General features: G+C 51.9%; 1 protein-coding gene across 3 annotated transcripts in view; it reads left to right on the top strand.

The window, feature by feature from the left end:
• PGBD5 (piggyBac transposable element derived 5) overlaps window positions 1-20,806 on the top strand; it is a 122,069-nt gene that overhangs the window by 85,122 nt on the left and 16,141 nt on the right. For 2 of the 3 annotated variants that reach the window (XM_043477175.1, XM_043477174.1), the window contains exons 6-7: window positions 8,238-8,343; window positions 9,607-9,826. In XM_043477175.1, the coding sequence (XP_043333110.1) occupies window positions 8,238-8,343; window positions 9,607-9,802 (302 nt within the window). In that variant the 3' untranslated portion in view covers window positions 9,803-9,826. Of the gene's footprint in view, window positions 1-8,237; window positions 8,344-9,606; window positions 11,534-20,806 lie in introns of those variants that run through there. The other variant, XM_043477173.1, reaches the window with a different exon arrangement.

Below are 20,806 nucleotides of genomic sequence, written 5' to 3' on the forward strand. Positions count from 1 at the left end.
TGCCATACATTGACATGAATCAGCCATGGATTTACATGTGTTCCCCATCCCGATCCCCCCCTCCCACCTCCCTCCCCATCCCATCCCTCTGGGTCTTCCCAGTGCACCAGCCCTGAGCACTTGTCTCATGCATCCAACCTGGGCTGGTGATCTGTTTCACCCTTGATAGTATACTTGTTTCAATGCTGTTCTCTCTGAACATCCCACCCTCGCCTTCTTTCACAGAGTCTAAAAGTCTGTTCTGTACATCTGTGTCTCTTTTTCTGTTTTGCATATAGGGTTAGCGTTACCATCTTTCTAAATTCCATATATATGCATAGTATACTGTATTGGTCTTTATCTTTCTGGCTTACTTCACTCTGTATAATGGGCTCCAGTTTCATCCATCTCATTAGAACTGATTCAAATGAATTCTTTTTAATGGCTGAGTAATATTCCATGGTGTATATGTACCACAGCTTCCTTATCCATTCATACTTTCCTTTTCTAAAGTGTGCACTCTGTTATTAATCATGAAGTGTCAAATCCTAGAAACCCCTAAAAGTCTCGAGGGGTGTGTCCACAACCTGGCCCACCTCCAAGCCCCTGAGCCCTCCCTGCCCCGTCAGGGCCTGCGGACACTGTGAGCCCATCTGGGAGAGGCCGAGGGGCTCTGATGTCAGCATGCTCCCCACTTGGAGTCCTTTTCCTGGTTCCACCCAAGGGCCTTGCTGCTTAATGGAGACAGTTCTGGTGTGATTGTCCTGCTGTGCTTCAAAAACATGATTTTTTAAAACTACCTAATATTTAATCCTTAGATTGTGTCATAATTCTTTATCTTGCTCCCTATTAATGATCATTTTTTTCACAATATAAAGAGTGACATAGTGAAGATTTTCATAGATAAATCTTCAGGTACATCTTTGATCGCTTCCTCAGGATAAATCTAAAAGTTAAATGGTTGCACCAAAGGGTCTGAATGGTTTTAAGACTCTGATGCTGTGCTGCCAAGAGGCTGTACTTACCACTGCAGTGGGTTACAAGAGACTGAGATTTCTCCTGCTATACCAACACTATATTTGTTTTCTTTTCTAAATTTGTCAATAAGATGGCTGAAAATGCTATAAAACTTTAACTATAAATTGTCATGACTGTTGGTGAGGTTGAACATCTCTTCATGTGTTTATTAGCTGTTTTTTCAATGATTTTGTCATGTTCTTTTAAAGTTTTCATTTGAAGTACTTGTTTTAGGAACTTGACATTTTATGAAAGATTTTATGCCTATAGCAGGTATTTTTGTGCATTTGTTTCCCTTTTGCTTTTATTTACGGTCAGTATTTTTAACATACAAAGGGTTTTCATTTCCACATAGGCACAGCTGTTGAGGGCCTTCCTAGGTGGCACTAGTGGTAAAGAACTTGCTTACCAATATGGGAGACATAAGAGACTGGGGTTCGATCCCTGAGTTGGGAAAACCCATGGAGGAGGGCGTGGCAAGCCACTCCAATTTTTGCCAGGAAAATCCCATGGACAGAGGAGCCTGGCGGGCTACAGTCCATAAGGTCACACAGAATATCAGACTTAGCAGGCATGCACTGCTGTTAATCATGTTATTTGTTCTCATGCTTAAAAAAAAACCCTGCTCTGTCCCAAGGCCAGGTAAGTAAATAGTTCACCTGGTTGTTTTATAATGTGATTTTGTGCTCTTTGCACTTGGAATTTATTTTGGTATGTGGCATCAGTCAGGGTGCTACTATTTTTTGATAAGTGGCAAAGATTGGTTGACCAAGCAGCCCCAACTCTGTTCCCGAACCATTGATCAAATAATTATTTTTCCCCTACTTATTTTAAATATCACCCAGATGACAGTCTCGTATGTTCTAAAGACTGCTTGCCAGCTTTATACTGTCCTCTGTTATGAACATATATGCTCTTCTAGAAGGTGAGCAGAATTTCCCATTTCAGAAAACATGTAACTACTTATGAACATTTTGTTGTTGTTTAGTCACTCAGTCGAGTTTGAATCTTTGTGACCCCATGGACTGCAACATGCTAGGCTTCTGTCCTTCACCATCTCCCTGAGTTTGCTCAAACTCAAGTCCATTGAGTCAGCGTTGCCATCCAACCATCTCATCCTCTGTGGTCGCCTTCTCCTCCTACCTTCAATCTTTCCCAGCATCATACTCTTTTCTAATGAGTCAGCTCTTTGTATCAGGTGGCCAAAGTATTTGAATTTCAGCTTCAGCATCAGTCCTTCCAATGAATATTCAGGGTTGATTTCCTTTAGGACGGACTGATTGGCTCTCCATGCAGTTAAAGGGCCTCTCAAGAGTCTTCTCCAACACCATAGTTCAAAAGCACCAGTTCTTCAGCGCTCAGTCTTGTTTGTAGTCCGGCTCTCACGTCCATGCATGACTACTGGAAAAACCATAGCTTTGACCTTTGTCGGCAAAGTGATGTCTCTGCTTTTTAATACGCTGTCTAGGTTGGTCATAGCTTTTCTTCCAAGGAGCAAGCATCTTTTAATTTCATGGCTGCAGTCATCACCTGCAGTGATTTTGGAGCCCTGAAAGATAAACTCTGTCACTGTTTCCACTGTTTCCCCATCTGTTTGTGATGAAGTGATGGGACCGGATGCCATGATTTTCTTTTTTTTGAATGTTGAGTTTTAAGTCAGCTTTTTCACTCTCCTCTTTCACCTTCATCAAGAGGCTCTTTTGTTCCTTTTCACTTTCTGCCATAAGGGTGGTGTCATCTGCATATCTGAGTTGAAAGAAGAGAGTGAAGCCAGTAAGTCGTGTCCATTTCTTAGCCACCCCATGGACTGTAGCCTACCAGGCTCCTCCATCCATGGAATTTTCCAAGTAAGAGTACTAGAGTGGGTGGCCATTTCCTTCTCCAGAGGATCTTTCCGACCCAGCAATTGAACCCGAATCTCCCATATTGCAGGCAGACACTTTACCACCTGACTCACCAGGGAATCTGAGGTTATTGACATTTCTCCTGGCAATCTTGATTCCAGCTTGTGCTTCATTTCAGTCTGGCATTTTGCATGTTGTACTCTATATAAGTTAAATAAGCAGGGTGGCAATATACAACCTTGATACACTCCTTTCTTGATTTGGAACCAGTCTGTTGTACATTTCCCATTCTAGCTTTTGCTTTTTGACCTGCACACAGGTTTCACAGGAGGCAGGTAAAATGGTCTGGTATTCCCATCTCTTGAAGAATTTTCCACAGTTTGTTGTGATCCACACAATCAAAGCCTTTAGTGTAGTCAGTGAAGCAGAAGTAGATTTTTTTGGAAATTTTTATATGATTCAGTGGAGGTTGGCAGTTTGATCTCTGGTACCTCTACCTTTTCTAAATCCAGCTTAAACATCTGGAAGTTCTTGGTTCATGTACTATTGAAGCCTAGCTTGGAGAACTTTGAGCAGTACTTTGCTGCCATGTGAAACAAGTGCAATTGTGCAGTAGTTTGAGCATTCTTTGGCTTTACCTTTCTTTGGGATTGGAATGAAAACTGACATTTTCCAGTCCTGTGACCACTGCTGAGTTTTCCAAATTTGCTGACATATTGAGGGCAGCACTTTCACAGCATCATCTTTTACGATTTGAAATAGCTCCACTGGAATTCCATCACCTCTGCTAGCTTTGTTTGTAGTGGTGCTTCCTAAGGCCCACTTGACTTCACATTCCAGGATGTCTGGCTCTAGGTGAGTGATCACACCTTCGTAATTATCTGGGTCGTGAAGATCATTTTTGTACAGTTCTTCTGTGTATTCTTTCCATCTCTTCTTAATATCTTCTGCTTCTGTTAGGTCCATACCATTTCTGTCCTTTATTGAGCCCATCTTTGCAAGAAATGTTCCCTTGGTATCTCTGATTTTCTTGAAGAGATCTCTAGTCTTTCCCATTCTATTGTTTACCTCTATTTTGCATTGATCACTGAGGAAGGCTTTCTTATCTGTCCTTGGGAACTCTGCATTCAAATGGGAATATTTTTCCTTTTCTCCCTTATCTTTTGCTTCTCTTCTTTTCTCAGCTGTGTATAAGACCTCCTCAGACAACCATTTTGCCTTTTTGCATTTCTTTTTCTTGGGGATGCTTTTGCTCACCTCTTCTGTACAGTGTTACGAACTTCCGTCCGTAGTTCTTCAGGCACTCTGTCTATCAGATCTAATCCCTTGAATATATTTGTCATTTCCACTGTATAATTGTAAGGGATTTGATTTAAGTCATACCTGAATGATCTAGTGGTTATCCCTACTCTCTTCAGTTTAAGTCTGAAATTGGCAATAAGGAGTTCATGATCTGAGCCACAGTCAGCTCCCGGTCTTGTTTTTGCTGACTGTATAGAGCTTCTCCGTCTTTGGCTGCAAAGAATATAATCAACCTGATTTCGGTGTTGACCATCTGGTGATGTCCATGTGTAGAGTCTTCTCTTGTGTTGTTGGAAGAGGGTGTTTGCTATGACCAGCGTGTTCTTTTGGCAAAACTCTGTTAGCCTTTGCCCTGCTTCATTTTGTACTCCAAGGCCAAACTTGCCTGTTACTCCAGGTGTCTCTTGACTTCCAGCTTTTGCATTCCAGTCCCCTGTAATGAAAAGGACATCTTTTTTGGGTGTTAGTTCTAGAAGTTCTTGTAGGTCTTCATAAAACTGTTCAGCTTCTTCAGCGTTAGTGGTTGGAACCTAGACTTGGATTACTGTGACAGTGAATGGTTTGCCTTGGAAACAAATAGAGGTCAGTCTGTCGTTTTTGAGACTGCGTCCAAGTACTGCATTTCAGACTCTTGTTGACTCTGATGGCTACTCCATTTCTTCTAAGGATTCCTGCCCACAGTAGTAGATATAATGGTCCTCTGAATTATATTCACCCATTTGGGTCCATTTTAGTTCTCTGATTCTTAAAATGTGGATGTTCACTCTTGCCATCTCCTGTTTGACCACTTCCAATTTACCTTTTTTCATGGACCTAACATTCCAGGTTCCTATGCCATATTGTTGTTTACAGCATCAGACTTTACTGTCATCATCAGACACATCCCCAACTGGGCATTGTTTCCACTTTGGCTCAGCCTCTTCTTTCCTTCCGGAACTATTTTTCTGCTCTTCTCCAGTAGCATATTGGCCACCTACCAACCTGGGGAGTTCATCTTTCAGTGTCACATCTTTTTGCCTTTTCATGCTGAACATTTTAGGGATTGATTTATTATTCTTTACTCCAGATTCTAAGGGAGAATGAGCCCTCTTTCAGAAAGTGTGAGCCCTGTCGTTGTTCAGTTACTCAGTTGTGTCCAATTCATTGCAATCCCATGGACTGCGGCACGCCAGACTTCCCTGTCCTTCACCATCTCCCTGAGCTTGCTCAAACTCAAGTCTATTGAGTCAGTCATGCCATCCAACCCTTTTGTCCCCTTTCATCCTCTTCTCCTCCTGCCTTCAGTCTTTCCCAGTATCAGGGTCTTTTCTAATGATTTGGCTCTTCGTATCAGGTGGCCAAAGTATTGGAGCTTCAGCATCAGTCCTTCCAGCGAATATTCAGGACTGATCTCCTTCAGGATGGACTGGTTGGATCTCCTTGCAGTCCAAAGGACTCTCTAGGGTCTTCTCCAACACCACAGTTCAAAAGCATCAATTCTTTAGCACTCAGTCTTCAGTGTGAGGGTATGCAGGCTGTTTAAGTTACATGCTGTCATTTACCCAGGGTCATCCCCATGAAGAACCAAATCCTTTTTGAGTCTTCCATCTCCCTCTTTGCTCTTAGAGTTCAGAGTCCATGAAGCTGATGTGGGTGTGGAATGTCTGCATATCAGACATCGGGTCTGTGTGTCAGGTTCTGACTCATTCGTTCAGACTTACAGAAGGGCAGAAAGGACGTCAGCCCAGCCAAAAAAAATATGGAAGAGGAGGAGAGACAGACCCCTGCCATAGGAAGACAGGTAGCTCTCTCATAGGCCCACGTGGACCTGCAGTGTCACAGAGGCTGATTCTTAGAATATAGGTGTGCAGAGGGTCACACCCAGCCACAGACATACAAGGGTGCACGCTGGGAGGACACATCATCCCTGGTTATGACGTCAGCTGAGACAATAAACATCACATAGCCTCTTGTCAGTATTCCCAATGTCTGAAGCTTTCCAGTCCTCAGAAAAGGATATTAATAGGACGGCAGGCTCACCCTTTTCATCTCAAGCAGTATGTGAAATCTAAGGTATCACCAGGGAGGAGGCTGGGCTGGTAATAACCCTGGAGAAATGCTCAAAGAGACTGGCAGAAACCTGGATTTTGAAGCCAACCTCCTATTTCCTGCTGTAATCCTCATTTAAGCTCAACAGTGTGAAGGGATAGGGAGGAGCCTTCTTCCCCTGAGAGGAGGGGAGCAGGCCTCCCACACCTGGGCGAGGGCAGCCGGTGGGGACCGCAGGGCCCTGGCCAGCACCACGCCCTCATCCCTGGAGAGTGGACCCGGGCCCGCAGGGGCCCTGCTGCCTCAGAGCGAGGCGTCCTCTGCCTCTGGGAGGAGAGAAGGGAGGGGATTTTACCAGACGGTCTGACCTGCTCATACCCACATGGATCTGGGAAGCCCTAAGGGGCCTCTTTAGTCCCAGAGGAGGCTGTAGTTGAAAGTCAGGCAAATTAAAATAGAGCCGGCGATGGGAAGCCTCCCCAAACCATGCACCCAGGCCGGGTGTGAGGTGGGGGTGTTTGCTCATTTGTGTTTGGAGTTGGGTGGTGAGCAGACCAACTCCAACCACTGGTGTTTGGAGCAGGTGGGGACCAGGGCAGGTCCCCACAGGAAAGGTGCTGTAGAGAGACCACCCTCCATGGAGGCGGAGAGCCCAGCCTTGGAGGACCGCATGTGCTGCGGCATCTGACAGCAAAATCTCTGTGTAGAAAGGCTCTCTCTGGATCCGGGGCCCAGGAGCCTCTGACCAGGAGGAGGCCCTGGATGGGCACTGTGGTCGTTTGAGCTCTTGAGGCTTTAGAAAGCGTGTTGCCTGGGTGCTGACCCAGCATCCCCACACCTCCAGACCTGGCTTCTCAGCCTCTCATAAGACCCTCAGGCACTTCTTCAGTGCAGAAAGTCAGTATTTGGGGAGCAGGGATGGGAGACAAAAAAACTATCCTGGTTTAGGGCTGAGTCTCAGCAAATGGACCTGTGTGACTCTTGTCTCCCGCCCGTCCCTCAGTGGGGAGGGGGTGACGAGCCATTTTTACTTCAACTACTGGAGAAGGGAAGGCCATCCACTCCAGTATTCTGGCCTGGAGAACTCCATGGACTGTATAGTCCATGGGGTCACAAAGAGTCGGACACGACTGAGCGCCTTTCACTACTCACACATATTTAAGCAGTGCTAGAATTGCACAGTCCTGTGAACTAATCCCTGAAAACAGTGGCGCTCTTCTCCATCACATGCTGCTGCAGGGGAGGCTGCTCAGAGGAGATGCTGTGTGACCCCCACCACGCTTGACCGTCCTTCCAGCCCGCACATTGCCTCTGGGGGTGCAGTGGACGACCCCCGAGTCAGGGCAGGCCTCGGAAGACAGGTTGTCGGGCAGCAGGCTGGAGAGGCCTGACTGACCTCTCTCTGCTCCTCGCTCCTGGTTCACTCTTGCCATGACTTGGTCATGGCCCTGGGACTCAGTTCCATTTGTATTAAGGAGGATACGGTGTTTGAAGGCAGGTGAGAGAGTGCGTTTGAGGATCAGTGAAGGATAAAGGGTTCTGTCCACAGGGGAGGCATGCAGGAGCCTGGGGTCAGGCGGCCCCTGGTTCTTCTGAACCCTGCCTTGAGCAGAGCGGGTGGACCGGCCCCCTGGCCTCCTGACAGTGGTGGCCACCTCCTCGCACCGCTCTCAGCCTGGCGGAAGGAGGGGGCACCTGGGGAAGGGAGGAGGGGGCGCCTGGGGAAGGGAAGAGGAGGTGCCTGGGGAAGGGAGGAGGGTCCGGTGCGTCCTGACCTCCGCTCTACTCTCCGGGCCCCATCGGCTACAGTGCTACTCCACTCCCGCCCGCCTTTGCGCTGTTATCTGCCGCGGGCCCTGCCCTGGTCTGTTCTGTGGCCCCATGTTCTTCGCTCACCTGACCTTGTTTTCCTCGGCTCCCCTGAAGCTTCAGTGATGTTGTTGATAGGGTTTTTCCCATCTCCTCCCCTGCTGTCTGTTGTGACAAGCAGGCAGGATGCAGAAGCACGTGATCTGAATTGGGGTCTGCAGGGGAGGCTCAGAGGGGACGTCCCGCCTGTCTCTGCAGGAGTGATCATCAAGAGGAGGAGTGGGGAGATCCCCTGCCCCCTGGCCGTGGAGGCCTTCGCGGCCCACCTCAGCTACATCTGCAAGTACGACGACAAGTACAGCAAGTAAGTGAGCCGGCGCCGAGAGCAGGGGGCTACCGGGTGATCAGCTGCCCTTTTCAGAGTTGACAGGTGAAGACCCTGAGAGAGAAAATCCTGAGCCCTCAGCCTGGCGTCCCCCGGGCCCAGCCACGCGGCCACCCCCACCTCCCACCGCCTGGCCGCCCGCATTGCAGTCCTGTCAGTTCCCCTTCTTCCACGTCTGCCCTCAGGCCCGACCCCGCCCGCTGTTGTCCCTGAGGCCCTGCCTGGCGTCCCCTCCGCAGACCACGGGGCGCGGGCCCTCTTGTCACTGGGCGGAGCCGAGGTTACATTGCCGTTTCATGTGTGAGTGTGGGCTCAGGCATGGTATCATCATGAGTGCACACATGGTGAGGACCACACGCATGTGCGTGTACATGTACACGCCCCAGTGCTGTCTCCAGGCAGCTCCCGTAACCACGTCGGGAGCTGGTGAACCTTGGCCTGTTAGCTACTGGGCCTGAACCTCACAATCTAAAACAGGGTGAGACTGACCCAGAGGCCAGTGGGCGTCTTCTCAGCCCTCCTTGAGGGTCATTGACGTCTCCCCAGGCTGCTTGGTGGGGGGGCAGTGAAGGACCCGGGCCTCCCGGAAAAGCCCGGCTGTAGAGGGTGTCCCACTCCCTCAGAGTCACCACACTGTCTTCCTGGAGCCCTGGCCTGGGTGGTGCTCACAGGGCAAGCTGTGTGATGGAGCAGACATCGCAGGCTGCCCTGGCTGGGTGCTTCAGTGGTGCTGAGGTTGCCGACCCTCCAACACCCGGCATTTGGGGTGCAGAGACACGCATGCAGAGGACAACGGCACAGGGGTGGGTCCTGAGGCTGGGCTCCCCGGGGGTCACAGCTGTCCTCCGTCTGGGGGAGGTGGGGTGGTGAAGAGAAAAAGCAAGGAGCTGCGGGTGGTCGTGGCGGGAGGGGCTCGGGACGCGCTGCGCTTGTGCCAGGAGGCCTGCAGCCCTGCGTCCTCCGAGCTCCAGCCGCACCACACAGGCCTGGCTCCTGGTTTCAGTGGCCCCTGCGGTGACCCGCCTCCTCCCACCTGATCCTTCCCTAGGGACTGTTTTCATCTTCAGTAAAGTTCACGTGCCTGAGCCTCAGTGAGAGCTGCCTCCCCCCTCCCCAGCCTGATTCCCACCCCCACGCTCCTGACAGCACCTGACGAGCCCGACGAGGGCTTTGGGAATCTCTCCTGCTCGGGGCACCTGGGCCCCATCTGAGTCAGACCTTCTTACCCTTCTGTCGTCTTAGGTATTTCATTTCTCATAAACCGAACAAGACCTGGCAACAGGTGTTCTGGTTTGCTGTCAGCATCGCGGTCAATAATGCCTACATTCTGTACAAGATGTCGGATGCCTATCACGTGAAGAGGTACAGCCGGGCCCAGTTCGGTGAGAGACTCGTGCAAGAGCTGCTGGGCCTGGAGGATACCTCCCCAGGCCTCTGATGTCCTGGGCGTGGCCCGGGCTAGGTAAGGACCAGGTCCAGGGAGGGACGGGGGAGCCTGATGTCTGACCTGCCGACCAGAGACCCGGAGACGCCCTGTGTGTGGCCGCGGTCCAGGCAGGGTGCTCAGGGCCTCTGGAGGGGCCAGGACGGACCTGGTCAGAGGGTGGTGCATCCGGTTTCCACACAGCGAAGAGCACGGCTTCCCTCCGGAGAGTGGCCACCACCTTGGAGTGAGCACCTTGCAGGTGTGGCCGTGAGCCAGACCTTCTGTGCCACCAGCGCAGGGCAGGGCACCCTCACAATCCCCCTGGAGGCCATGGGGAGCCCGTTCAGCACAGGGGACCTGGGAGGGCTGCTTCCATCATGGGCGCCAGGGATGGAATGAGCTGGTGAAGACGAAAGACGTCCACGATGTGGTTCAGGTCACGCAGTGTCTGAAGGCGATGGGAAGGGAGCCAGCTGGGATTGTTTCGGGGTATGTAGGAGCCCAGAGTGTTTTCCAGTGTTTGCCTGAGTGGGCAGCTCAGAACAGGGCTCGTAGCAGAAGAAACACTAGCCTGGCATCACTGCAAGGCAGTGTTGGCATGGGGAGTGGGGCCACTCTGATGTGTGCACGAGGCGCTCCTGCCTGTCCCGGAGGGGCTGGTGTGTGGGGAGAAAGATGGGACAGAATGGCAGTGAAGTGTGACGCTGTTTTTTATTTTTAGATATATCTTCAGGTTATTTTCTTACTGTTGCTCAAGATCTTCTGTAAAAGGAAATGTCCCTCTTCTGTCCTTACCCTCTCACCCCACCCTGCCGTGGCTCCTTGCATGATCACGGGCCTGGGCCTGAATCTGGGCCAGAAAGGGTACTTTGCGTCCATCAGACCATGGGGGCCTGTGGGCCTTGAGCTTTGCACAGATGCCGTCACTGGCAGAATTACTTGTTTTGGAAAATATGCAGCACGGCTGAGACCACAGATTGTCTCTGGGTGACCACCCGCTCTCTCCCTCGTGTGGTCACTGGGCAGTGCTGGCCGGCCTCACTGCACGCCTCGTGATGGTGTGGCAGGCATTGGCAGATCCACCTGTACAGCGTGGCTGGATGTGACTCCCAGGGCCTGGGGTCTGCTCACCACCAGCCTGAAAGGCCCACATGATGAGCAGCTGGCAGCAAGGGCTCTACTTACTTCTCAGAACACCTGGGCCTTCTCTGAACCAAGGTTCACGCGTCTCCCTGGGAGACCGCCGCTAGGGTGGTCGGCTGGTCTGGCTGTCCCCACAGATAAGAAACAAGTAATTTCTGAAGTTACGTGATCTCCCTTCAACCCAGTTTATGTCGCCCCCTTATTTTTACAAATGCAAACCTACTCTACTCAGGCTTCGGGATGTTCTTCCTTGTCACGCAGTTCATTGCGAGTGTTGCTGGCAGCATGCTCCAGATCGCATCGTATCTGTACCCAGTTCACGGTGGTCACCTCGCCCTGTGGTTTTAATTCCATGCCACGGATTGTAGGCCAAATTTTAAATTGTGTTTCCAAACACCTTTGCCGTGTCCTTTAATTGGATTGAAAGCACTTTTACCACATGGAGAAATCTATTTTTAATTTGTGATGCTTTTCTACAAGGTCCACTATTTCTGAGTTTAATGCGTTTCCAACACTTAGGGAGACTCTAATGGAAGCTGATGAATTTTCTTTTCTGTCCAAGTAAGTAAAAGAAAAAATAAAAGTCTATTTAGATGTTGACTCTTTGTTCATATGTGAGTTTGTTTAAAAGGTCAAGGACAAAACTCCAGGCCACTCTTGTGAGTCTTGATTTCTTGTATAACCCAGTATGTATGATCCTGGCACTCGAGTATCATGAACCAATGAGCAGTTTAGAAGAAAAATCCAGTTGACTGTTGATGGGTAGAAATGCACGTGATGCCCTGTCCTGTGACTGCTTATTTGTATTGATAGGTACCTCTGCCTTAGACACGTCATGCCTGCCTCCACCACTGTCTGTCCTCTGCTAGGCCATGTGTCATTCTGATTCAACACCAGAGGTGCTGCCGTGACCAATAGTGGGTGACTTCACATTACCAAGTAATTATAGAGTAACCACGCCGTATTAGTGCTCTGGTTTTAAGATGGTGGCCACCTGGCTTCTGATAAATGATCTAGAGACCAGCAGTTTAGCTGGGTTTCTGGTGGACCCTGTGGCGCTAGCACCAGCTCTCAGGTTCAGAGGGATTTCTCTTCTCTTTCTAGGAGGACAAAATGCCAGGCAGCGCTGAGGGGGAAAGCCTACAGGGACCTGGACTGCACCCATGATGGGGTGTGGGGTGACTGGTCAGACGTCACCAGACTCCAACCCTCTCTGGGTCTGAAGGCTGGCAGGCCCACACTGGACATGCTCACTGGGAAGCTGGCCATTGTTCTTGACCAGCAAGGGGCCCAGCTAGAGGTTCTCAGGGCAGAGGCTGCCAGCAGGGCCCTGGCAGAGGCTGGGAGGTAGGTGGCCCCCTGCATTCTGTGGCAAACCAGTCCTGTGGGAGGTCTTTGCTGCAGGGTCTAGAAAGGAAGGGCGGACAGTGAGCTCCCAACCCTGTTGGGAACAAAGCACGAGCAGGACCTCTAAGCTTCTCCAAAGAACATCTCACGGCTGAATGCAAGGTAACCCGTTGGGCTCCATACAGTCTCTGATGTGTCACATGACCTCAGCTGTCTCTGGACGTAGGTAGGGTAATTCTGGGGCTTCCCTGGTGGCTTAGAGGTAAAAAATCCGCTTGCAGTGCAGGAGACTCAGGTTCAATCCCTGAATCGGGAAGATCCCCTGGAGGAGGCAATGGCATCCCACTCCAGTATTCTTGCCTGTAGAATCCCAGGGACAGAGGAGCCTGACAGGCTATAGTCCATGGGGTCACAAGAATCAGACACTACCAAGCAACTGAACCACCACCACCACCAGGCTCATTCTTAGGAGAATCTAATTCGGATGATTTTCTGTTTGGATTTGGTACCTTCTTTAGCAGGGTCTGTATTTGTGTTTTCTCCCCACATTCTGTGTCCCCCCGCAAAGCCTCAATTTTGAACAGTATTTTACTTTGGTCACTGGGACATTACATGAGTATTTCAAAACTCAGGTGAGTGACATAGAAACTTGGTGTCTGGACCATTCTGGGCAAAGATATCCAGTTTATTGACTGCATGAGACAAGACCTGGCCGCCAAAAATGGATTCACTCTGCAGCTGTGGCCAAGAAAAGATTGCAGATGGACGGGGAGGACCTGGGTGCGTGACTGGCGCCGCCGTCACCCTGAGGAACCCTCCCTCAGCATCGGCATTGAGAGGGCCCCTGATGAGGGGGTGAGGCAGGCTCGCCACCACCAGGGAGAGACGCCCCTCCAGCTGTGGTGAAGGGAAAAGGCACCCCCCACAGCAGGCCCTGAGGTGGAGGAGAACAGCTCAGTGACAGGCTGAGGGGAGGGAGGAGGATGGGTTCACTGACCTGTGCCCCAGTTCTTCACCCAGGCGCCCCACGGGGTGGGCCTGGACACCTGTGTCCCCAGCTTGCAGGTAGGCATTGGCAAGGGGGACATTTCACTGCTTGGCCAGGTGAGCGGGTGGACCTGATGCTGAGACCATGGTCTAAACTGCTGCACAGACTGCTCCCTGGATTCACCAGCAGGGCTGGAGGCTTTAGCCCCAGTTTATGTAATGCCTTTATAGGGCATTTTCTCCTGTCTGAGGCTTTATAGACAGGTGAGAGCAAACGTCTCTTCTGATCTGAAATGTTGCGGATGCTCAAGGTGCACACCCTCCCTGCATCATTCTCTCAGGTGCGTTCCTTTCTTGCCCTGGATCCAGGTGGGAGTTTTTGGCTGAAGGCCTGATGCAGCCCAGGTTGACTTGGTGGTGAGCTGAGGTATGGGCAGTGGTTGGCCAGAAAAGGGCCCTCGGCTGCAGCCAGTCCTGTGCTGAGCCAGCCAACCTCTCACCAGGTGGCACAAGGGGAGGTGAAGGGCAGGGGGTGCCTCCAGGCCGTCCTGGAGCCTCTGCCCAGGTGCCTGCTGGCCGTCCTGTGGGCCAGGGGCTGGGGTGGAGGGCAGGTCTGCAGAGCATCATGATCCCTCCCCGAGTGCCTGCCGGCCGTCCTGTGGGCCAGGGGCTGGGGTGGAGGGCAGGTCTGCAGAGCGTCCTGATCCCTCTCCCCAGGTGCTTGCTGCCCACTCGCCTGCTTGTATCTGTGTCTCGTCCTGTCCCCACGATGGGCAAAGGCTCATCAGCAGTCTTGGGTGTAGAAAGCCAAGGGCTCCAAAGGGAAAGGGAACACAGGAAAGGGAACAGAGGTCCCTTGGGCCTCAGCCCTGCCCAAGGGGCTCCCCAGCCCACTCTGGAAGAGAGCTCTGTGGAATGGCCCTGTGGTTCTGTACCCTTGACTGTCGCCCTAAACACCTGTCTTTATTAGGAAGAGAGCTGGGACTCCATTACCTAAGCCTTTATTCCATGTGGTGTCTCTGTGTGGCTCATTTTTAAAAGGATTTTTAAAGCTCCTTTCTGAGTATGTCCTTCTCTCCCATTAAGAAGTACAGGAGGGTATCAGTAGCAGGGGGCACTTGGAGCGTTGCTCGAGGATGTGAGCAGGAAGTGAAGATGGGTCCCGTGTGTTGGGCCTGGGTTCTTCCCCCTGCCCAGAGCATGCCCCTTTTCTCCACCGTCCCGGCCCTCCCGGCTGTGGCCACTGCTGGAGACGCTGCCGGTGGGAGTGAAGAGCATTCCTGCCCCTGCGCACAGCCATGATGGGTCTCCTGAAAGGAGAGGAGACGCTTGGCTGTCTCTTCTGCTTCATCAGCTACTGTGCTGCAGATGTAGGGCTTTTTCCTACCTTACTTGGAAGCCTGCCCTTTTGTGTCCATATTTGGAGATGAAGGCTGAGGTGGAGGAGAGGCCCCTGAACTCTGGGGACTGTGAGCGGAAGGAGGAGATGGGCTGGGTGCTGGGCTCGTGTGCAGGTGTGAGGGCTTGGGTGTCGTCAGGTGGAGCGTCCTGCGGCAGAGGGTGAGGGGTGACTGGAGCACACCTGAGACACCGCGCCTCCAGCTGGAGGACAAGGTGGAGCACCTCCCCGCTCGAGCTCTCTCTTTAATCTGCTGTTCATGAGACACCGCGCCTCCAGCTGGAGGACCGGGAGGCGGAGCACCTCCCCGCTCGAGCTCTCTCGTTAATCTGCTGTTCATGAGACACCGCGCCTCCAGCTGGAGGACCGCGAGGTGGAGCACCTCCCCGCTCGAGCTCTCTCGTTAATCTGCTGTTCGTGAGACACCGCGCCTCCAGCTGGAGGACCGGGAGGCGGAGCACCTCCCCGCTCGAGCTCTCTCGTTAATCTGCTGTTCATGAGACACCGCGCCTCCAGCTGGAGGACCGCGAGGTGGAGCACCTCCCCGCTCGAGCTCTCTCGTTAATCTGCTGTTCGTGAGACACCGCGCCTCCAGCTGGAGGACCGGGAGGCGGAGCACCTCCCCGCTCGAGCTCTCTCGTTAATCTGCTGTTCGTGAGACACCGCGCCTCCAGCTGGAGGACCGCGAGGTGGAGCACCTCCCCGCTCGAGCTCTCTCGTTAATCTGCTGTTCATTGTTTTACACACTCCTCGGACACGGCTATATCAAAGCCAACCTGTGACCCAGAGTAATGAGTACTGCAGCCAGGCCTGGCTCTCGGCTCTGCCGGCGCCTCCATGTACTCCTCAGGACTGCCTGTGAGCCAAGACCGTCACTGCCCCTTCTCCTTGAGTGGGGAAAGTGATGCTTCACGCCGGTGGGGACTCCAGGGGGTGGACCTCAGTCACTCCCACCACCGCCCCCACTGTGGGCGGCTCACTCTTCCGGCAGGGATGGTGCCAAGAGCCAGGCACCCGGCTAGCAAATGGCGTGATCTGTGCCTCGAGGGCGCTGGGTGCACACGTGTGGGCTCCACCCAAAGGGGGTCTCCATGAGGGGCAAGCCCCAAGTGGTGGGGGTGCTGCCGGGACACAGTCGACCCCCTCCAAATCGTGGGGCACTTCCCTGCCTGCACACCCCCAGAGACAGGATCTGAGCCTCAGGGGGCTGGGACGGGACTGCCTCTGACCAGGACCAGCTAGTTTCCATTAACTGTCTTTGGAGAGCATGGCAGCACGTGGAGCAACAGAGCAGGAAGTGGTCTCAGCTACTGGAGAGGCGCAGGGGAAGTTTCCCGTCTCATCCATACTCATATTCCGTTGTGACACCTCCTTTCACTCCCCCAGAAGCTTGTAGCTGGTTCTGTTTTCCCTTGAGAAGTGTGCCCACCTCTTTCCCCACCTCCCTCCACTAAGAAATGGCTGCAGCTCAGGCAACAGTGAGTGGTGGAAAAAATAATTAATTGGACAGATGATACTTTAGCTTTTTAATTAGCTCTTCCCCTAGACTTAGCTGTTAAAAAAAAAAATACATCTAGCTTCACAGTTGGGAACTTCCTGTATGTAGTACACAGAAGGAGTGGATGAGGCTTCTGTGATTTTAGTAGGTTTAAAAAGATGGACTCAAAGCAGTTGTATACATTTTTAGGTGTAAATTTTAGAACTGGAGTTGTGGGATTTTTGACTGAGGTATTTTGGGGTAATTTTCATCCATTTCAACGTAATGGCCCAGTATGATGTGATCCTTATTGATACGTATCGCTGCTTATCAATAGAAGTACAGTGTCCAAAGGGGATGGATGCTCTGCCAGCTCCAGTACCACGGAAGCCACTTGTCCAGTCCTGGCCCCTCCCTATAGCAGGAGGCATCAACCAGTCAGGGGCCTAGGAGGCAAGGATGGTGGGTCCACGTGGAAAGCGGATGACAGAAGGGGCAGCTGGGGAGACGGGGTAGTGAGTGTGGCCCCTCGCTGGCCCGAGGCAGGGGCGGGGCAGGGGTCTCTGGTCCTCTTCCCCCTGCTGGGCACAACACACGTCAGGCGCCTCACCTCAAGGGAGGGGTGTCCAGCCCCAGAGAGAGCTGCCCAGAGTGGGCACAGGACACCTTCATACGCAGGGGGCACTGCCTGCTGCTAACCGTCTTGGTGGGCAGGGGGCGGCGTTGGGCAGGACACTCTTGCTGCAGCTCTGATCTTGACTAAGGAAGAGCAGAAAATGGCCGGGGATCAAGGCCCTGGCCCCAGGGCATGGCCCCTGGCAGGTGCTGTAACCAGAACGAAGACGCTGTGTCCAGAGGAGGGCTTACCCTCCCCCCAGCCCCTTGCTCTTCCTTGTGATGGTGCCCACTTCCACGAGTCTGTGACAGGGACATCTGTGTCAAAGAATCTGGAAAGATTGCTGTCTGACATTTTTTTGTTGTTGTTGCCACCATTAACATTATCTTGTTTTTTCAGTTAAGAATCTTTAGGAGAAAGTTTTTAATCTTCCTGGAAACTGCAGGCATAGCCCTTGGTTGACATCACACAACTTCTTCTCCATCCCTTTTGTGACAGTAAAGCAGACCCTTTTGATTATTTTAAACATCAAGATTTTGATTTTACACAAAGCACGCTTGCAGCACCTTTTTTACAAATGAAATGAGCTAATTCTGAGTTCTAAAATATTAAGTATGACCCCCCAAATTATTATTTAATTCAGATATCTAATCATGTGTTTTTTATTTCTTCAACAAAGTGATTACCCTCAGCAGCTTTGAAATAAGATAGATTGCATTTGCTTCTCTCTGGTGCTTTCCTTTGGGGGAGGGCTGCTGCAGGAGGGAGTGGGTGGTAGAACAAAGGAAATCAGGGACTGCATGTGGGATCTGTTGTCAGAAGTAAACAATAGCAGAGGTTGGGCAGAGCCTGGGGAACCACCCCAGGGATTCTCCTGAAGGTGAAGAGGGATGGCAGGTAAGGGGACCCGGGGGGCCCCAAGCACATTCTACCACCTGAGCCTTCTCAACCACTGCTGTTCCTGGGGGAGTCAGAGACTCCTGCGGTCCTCCTTTCTCTCTCCTCCCATCTTTTGCCTGTGGGGGGCACAGGAGCCCCCACTATCAGAGGTTGAACTCTGCAGCCTGCAGGGTCTACTGCTGCCATCAGCACTGCCCTGTCCTCCCCTTCCTCAGAAGGTTCTGGAATCAGGCATACAACTGAGATGAGCATTTACTGCCAGAAGGCAGGTCCCTGGGAGCAAAGTGAGAGATGGGAGAGAAAGTGCCCACAAGTGGAGCAGGCACGTGTGAGGCATCAGCAGAGCAAACTCTGGCTTGGGTGGTGATCTAGGAGGCCGAGGAGTGGGAATTGTTTTCATTAACATAGAAAATCTTTATATTATGAGGTGTTGGATGCCACTTTCCAGGGTTCTTTTTATACTTCATTAGAGGAGGATAAAAGATTTTGAGGAGCATGTGTTTAACCTCAATAACCTAAAATAAGAATTAAAACTTTTTACAGCACATCGTGGCAATGTTTTAAGTTCTTTCATAAGCCAAAGCTAACTTTTAAACACAATTTTAAAGTTTCCATGATACCTTTGCTTGCCACATCTTTCGTTAAGTGTTGAACTTACCTTTGCTAAATTGTTTTGTTGACCTCTCGTGATCATTTTTTATTATCAGTGACTTACCTCCCCCATCAACTTTATATCTTCCTTCTAATTTTCCTGTCTACATCACTGCCTCTGTATGCATCTCCTCTCCTTTTTCTTCCCCTCCTCTTATCTCTCCACCTCCCTCTCCACATTCCTTTGGTGAGCCCTGGAATCGCTCCCTGCCTGTCCTCTCCAGATTCAGAGGGGCCCGTCTTGTCCCTCCCTCTATCACCACACCGTAGGAATCATTGCGATTCAATAGTAGAAGGGGTGGGAGATGTGAACATTTGTATTGAAGACCTTGTGAGGGTAGAGACACCCCAGAAAGAGGTTTGGCTTCAACACAGAGGAAACAAAAAACTCTTATAGTTGAGAATGGATATCAGGATTTAATTGACTCATCCTAGGGGCCCCGCCTTCCGTGCCATATTTCCTGAACTTTCGTCATGTCCCCTGGTGGCGTGGCTCTCTTTGAGGTTCAGAGGAATACTTGGAAAGTCAAAAAGCCACTCTCTGATTTGAGAGATAGGACAGCAGAGGGAAAGTGGACTAAAAGTCATTCATTAAATAAACTTTTATTGAGCTCTTCTGAACCATTAGACACTGGGGATGTGAGCAAGGACAGCCTTTCCCATCAGGGACTGTCAAGCTATGGGAGAGACACACAGAGATCTCATGTGACCAGAGTAATATAGTGTGTTAAAAAAAAGAAGAAGAAGCAGTGACCATATTTTCTCACTCACAAATAGAGCAGAATGTTTTTGAAGGAATGTTAATGGGGGATCAGAGAGAGGTCAGGTGTGGATACTACTTCACAAAATGAACCGGCTTGCTGCTTGAAACAAACCTGTGTCACATGGGCCCATCTTGGGCCAAAGGCTCTGGGGTTTGCCACTGGGAGAGTCTTGGGGTCAACAGGTAAAAGTCCAACAGTTCTGCCTCTGTTTAACCACCCTGACATTGCAGGGCAGGTGGAATGCATCCATGTTCAAGTTTATGCTCCAAGGAGAGACAGTCCATCGGGAGGATGTAGCTGCTCCTGAGAAAGCCAGGTAGCTGGATACTGGGTCTCCTCTGGACAGATCCTGTCTGGGGGCAGCAGCTGGCCCACCAACACGGGCCCCCTCCCTCCCCATCCCAGGAACTGGAAAAATGTTGGGTGATATCTTCCCTCCATCAAGCCAGATGGTAGCAGTGGCTTTCTATCCAGTCACCATCCACCAAGTCAGAATGTCTACAGACCAGGAGTAAACCACCCCACAAATGGAGACTCACTGCCAGCCAGATAAGTGTATTCATGAGGATAACAGAAGGAAATATTTAAAAACCCAGAAAGACTGTTGTCCTGCTGCAGACTGTATAAGCACTGGGAAGGGTAGGCGGCTTTGTCTGTTTTCAAGAGTGTTAGAACGAAAAATAACGACGCGGCCCTCCCACAGTCTGCCCACCTCTCTTGAGCCTCTCCATGTCCGACCAGCAGAGGGCAGCAGAGGACGCCGCGTGCGCTTCCGCCGCCTCGGCGCACTGGTTCCCCCGAGGGGCAGGCCCAGTGGATGCCGCAGCCAGAGACACACAAGGTCTCTGCTGATCCAGCGCTAGGAGAGAGAGCAGTAAGCAAGTCACACCCACAGATGACTTCCTGGGGGCAGGGATGGAAAAGGAACTCGGGACAGAATTCCACACTTATTCCCCCTGCAAACGTGTGCCAGGTGCTTACCAGGCCCAGGCCCTTGTGGAGGCAGGTGAGAAGATAAAGACTCCTGCCGTCCTGAAGTGGGGGGAGAGGGCTGGACCCAAGAAACCAAAAAGTGCTTGTACAGTGCTTGTACAGATGCTTAGTTCTACAGACAACAGCGCAGTTCGGGTTTGATCGGTGCTGAGGCCAGGCTGAGGGGGGTCTGTTTGGAGCAGGTCCCAGGGGAGGGTTGGGGTAGCAGCTCCAGGGGCCCCGCCAGCCTACCCTCAGCCAGACTGTGCTGAGGTCACGGGGGCGGCTGCGCCCGGGCCCTTCGCGAAGAGCAGGGGTCTTGGGCGGAACAGGCTGTGGCGGAGGGGACGGGGGGCCCAGAGAGGAGGCCAGCCCAGCAGGACAGGGAAGGTGCCCTCTGGGGAAGCTGAGGGCATTGAAGCAGAACCAGCAGAGTGGTTGGCGGAGGGTTACCAGGCCCCGGAGGGCAGGACGGCAAGTGGTTCCTGGCTGTGGGGAAAGGAGGGGGCGCTGAGACGGAAGGTGGGGCGGGAGACGGAAGCCGCACCGTGAGGCCCTCGCAGACAAGCTGCTGTGGTCCAGCAGGTATTCTCAGCCTCCAGAACCCTCCCCTCCTCTGGGATCCCCCCAGGGACCAAGGCAAGGCTTGACTTCTGACTGCGACTTCTGAGGATGTGAAAATGAGACTCCTCCTGCGTTCATCTTGGCCACAGCCCCAAGAGGCCAAGGACAGCGAAGCATCCTGACCCCGCGGAGCTGT

Source organism: Cervus canadensis, chromosome 8 (assembly GCF_019320065.1).
Source record: "Cervus canadensis isolate Bull #8, Minnesota chromosome 8, ASM1932006v1, whole genome shotgun sequence".
NCBI lineage: Eukaryota > Metazoa > Chordata > Mammalia > Artiodactyla > Cervidae > Cervus > Cervus canadensis.